General features: G+C 34.9%; 1 protein-coding gene across 1 annotated transcript in view; it reads right to left on the reverse strand.

Moving 5' to 3' along the window:
* Positions 1–1,253, reverse strand: part of LOC106461540 — a gene marked incomplete at its 5' end in the record, with an annotated part of 25,379 nt that extends 24,126 nt beyond the window's left edge. The window contains one exon of the mRNA XM_013921371.2: positions 1,001–1,253. Within this exon, the coding sequence (XP_013776825.2) occupies positions 1,001–1,253 (253 nt within the window). The remainder of the gene's footprint in view (positions 1–1,000) is intronic.
* Positions 1,254–2,158: the final 905 nt, after the last annotated feature.

Raw genomic sequence — 2,158 nt, forward strand, 5'->3', positions numbered from 1 at the left:
TGATGATGATATTGTGTCCACAACTTTATATAGCAAAAGGCTATAACCTAAGACCCGATACTCCATCTACAAATATGCTTCACCGTTTAGGCAGTAGTCTGTTTGTTTTAGAAATGCACATAAAACTACAAAAAGGCTGCTCTTGCCGTCGTTTAGTTTGAACTAATAGACGACCGCCAACTCTTGAGCTGCTCTAACCGAATAGTGGGATTTGATCGTCACGTTTTTATAACGAAACCTTAACCCCAAAGTGCGAAGAGCGTTTTTTAGGTGACGGGACGCGAACCATTGGCATTCACATTCACAGTACGGTACCGTCGGTACGACAACCATAGACCACGTGCGGTCCTAAAAAAAGTGAGTTTGTTTGTTTTAAGTGCAAAGTTGTACAATGGAGTGGTCAGGGTTCGAGCTCTTGATTTTAGCGTCATAAGCCCTTGAGCTTGCCGAGCCACCAGGTGAGACTGTGGCTACAGCAATAAGAAAATCATACTTTCAAGTCTGGCTCTGTATGTTTAAAACATACTATATTCAGAGAAATATCCGACAATGCAAAAAAAAAGTTAAAAAAGAAGTGAATGTAACTCACCCAGTATAAAACAATATTTTCACATAGATAGTTTCTATGAGTAGAATACTTTACTATAGTTTATACATTAGATAGCAAACTGCGATGGAATTACCAACTTCATTACTTAACTGATTAATCAATAATTAAAAAATTGTCCAAGTGATATTAAAACTTTAACAAGTTATTTCATTAGCACATAACGGTAACAAAAGGGCAAGAATGCCTACTACCTTCTTTTTTTTTCTACTAAAGCGAGCGTTATTATTTCGTGAATTGTGAAAAAGTAAACTGTATTATATATAAGGTAGATAAGATTCTTGTATTCACATTGCTTACAAATTACACATTACAGCGGTAGAACTATTGTAGGTACTTTTGTTAGTGCTGGTAGTCGTATTTTATACCATTTATATTCAAATAGAAACTTACTGACAACGAAATAAACGCCTGCTGTAAGTCCCACTCCAATTAACAGTACCAAGACAAACAGAGTGACACAGCGTTTTTGTCGGGAAGAGATGTTTTCTGGCTCTCCAAACAACAACGTCCATGCCCAGGAAGACCGTTTCTTTAATCTTGCACTAGAAGACGTGCTACTGTTACTACAATTACGACTTTCTGAGAAACTTTTGTTTAATGATGAAAGTGATGGTTGAGAATAACGATAAGCTGGATTGGCTGTCTGGAAGAAAAGAAACACTTTTATTACAAATGATAAATAAAATAGTTCCTTAAAATCTGTTTAAAAGAACTAACAGTATTTTAAACCAAATGGTCCTATTTACGAATCGCTTGTAATGTCATGTTCCCGCACTACTGTAACTTTTGTAAGGCAAGCTCACTATTTCGTTATATAAGTGAATATTGATATTAATGAAATTTTTCGTAAAAGTTGGGGACCAATCATACATATATATATTGAGTACAGAATAAGTGCTCACCAAAATATAACTGTAAAGTTTGAAATAAAAATAGATAAGCAGTAGACCCTCTAACATTTTTTTTCCATGATAAGGACTGTACTTCCCTCCCAAAGCTTTCATGGTAATGTCATCCACCTTACTTTTATAAAAGTGTGTTTGTTTTGTATCTGAAACATATCAGGGGTTTCTTTTCCGTTTAGCTTAGAAACTTGGACATTTCTTGTTCGTCAATTTTTTTTACCCTCATACACGTTTGTTGCATGTATACTATAATTAACATGCAGGTAACTGGCTTTCGAATGCGGCAACCTTATTCTCAAGCTAGCCATGCATTTCCTCTTTGATGTTCCCGAACCTTCCCACGGAAGATGTCTCTTGAGGATTCTTTATAGTTGTAAAATCGGTTGAGCAAAGGCTTAGGAATACCTGGAGGCTATTTCCTCCCTGTTTTTACCTATAAGCAGATCAAATTAAGTGGGTGATCAGTTAGAATGACCAGATTTTCAAGTCATAAAAATTAGGAAACACTCAAATTTTGAGATATTATAAAAATGGGATCCTTCTTTTTTTTATATAGAAAATTATAAACAAGTAGTTAGCAAATAACAAATATCATTAAGTGAAAATAATATTTTACTTCAATTATTGCTGCTACAAGTGCCTC

Source organism: Limulus polyphemus, unplaced genomic scaffold (genome assembly GCF_000517525.1).
Source record: "Limulus polyphemus unplaced genomic scaffold, Limulus_polyphemus-2.1.2 Scaffold982, whole genome shotgun sequence".
In the NCBI taxonomy this organism is placed as follows: domain Eukaryota; kingdom Metazoa; phylum Arthropoda; class Merostomata; order Xiphosura; family Limulidae; genus Limulus; species Limulus polyphemus.